At 46.5% G+C, this 708-nt stretch overlaps 1 protein-coding gene across 1 annotated transcript in view; it reads right to left on the minus strand.

Annotated features, from left to right (window-relative positions):
- Positions 1 to 701, minus strand: part of LOC107576634 (leucine-rich repeat and fibronectin type-III domain-containing protein 2-like) — a gene marked incomplete at both ends in the record, with an annotated part of 20375 nt that extends 19674 nt beyond the window's left edge. The window contains one exon of the mRNA XM_016262778.1: positions 82 to 701. Within this exon, the coding sequence (XP_016118264.1) occupies positions 82 to 701 (620 nt within the window). The remainder of the gene's footprint in view (positions 1 to 81) is intronic.
- Positions 702 to 708: the final 7 nt, after the last annotated feature.

The following is a 708-nucleotide window of genomic DNA, read 5'->3' on the forward strand; positions in this document are numbered from 1 at the left end:
AAAATAAAGTGCAGGTGAAAGCACAAGCCTAATTAGTGTGTAGTTTGGTGGTTTAAAGGAAAATAAACATGGAATACTTACCTATAAATCAGGACATCATCCTCTGAACAGTTGTATTGGAGCTGGTACATTTTGACTTTGGGTGCCACTTTGCTTACTGTCCACTTGATCAGAGCAGAGACTGCAGTGACCTCTGACACTGACACTACCTGTTCTGGTTGGGCTTTGGTCTCCCCTTTACTAGTTTTAGTGGAGCTGGTGATGTCAGACAGCCTGGACTTTGGCTGAGATGTGCGGTTAGTTCCATTGCTTAGGTGGGGGAGTTGGATGATGGAGAGCTCAATTGAGGCTGTTGATTCTCCTGCTGCGTTTGCAGCAATGCAAGTAAATGTCCCATAATCCTTAGAGGTGGTGACCATAATGTCTAAAGTACCATTTTCATACACTATAGCCCTGGATGAGTTACTAATTAGTCGGTCATCTGGAGCAACCCAGTGTATGAGAGGCATAGGGTCTCCCACTGCCTTGCAGCGTAAACTGGCCGTCTGTCCCTCCAGGACCAAAAGCTTATGGGTATGTTGGGTAATTAACGGTGGTTCACACACAAACTCTTCCTCTCGCACATACCAGAAGTAGCGACCTTTCAGACTAGGAGGGGAGGCGCATGTTTCCATATCGTCCTCCCGTTCTAAACGGCGCAACCAAAGA

Source organism: Sinocyclocheilus grahami, unplaced genomic scaffold, assembly GCF_001515645.1.
Source record: "Sinocyclocheilus grahami isolate Dianchi unplaced genomic scaffold, SAMN03320097.WGS_v1.1 scaffold4072.1, whole genome shotgun sequence".
Lineage (NCBI taxonomy): Eukaryota > Metazoa > Chordata > Actinopteri > Cypriniformes > Cyprinidae > Sinocyclocheilus > Sinocyclocheilus grahami.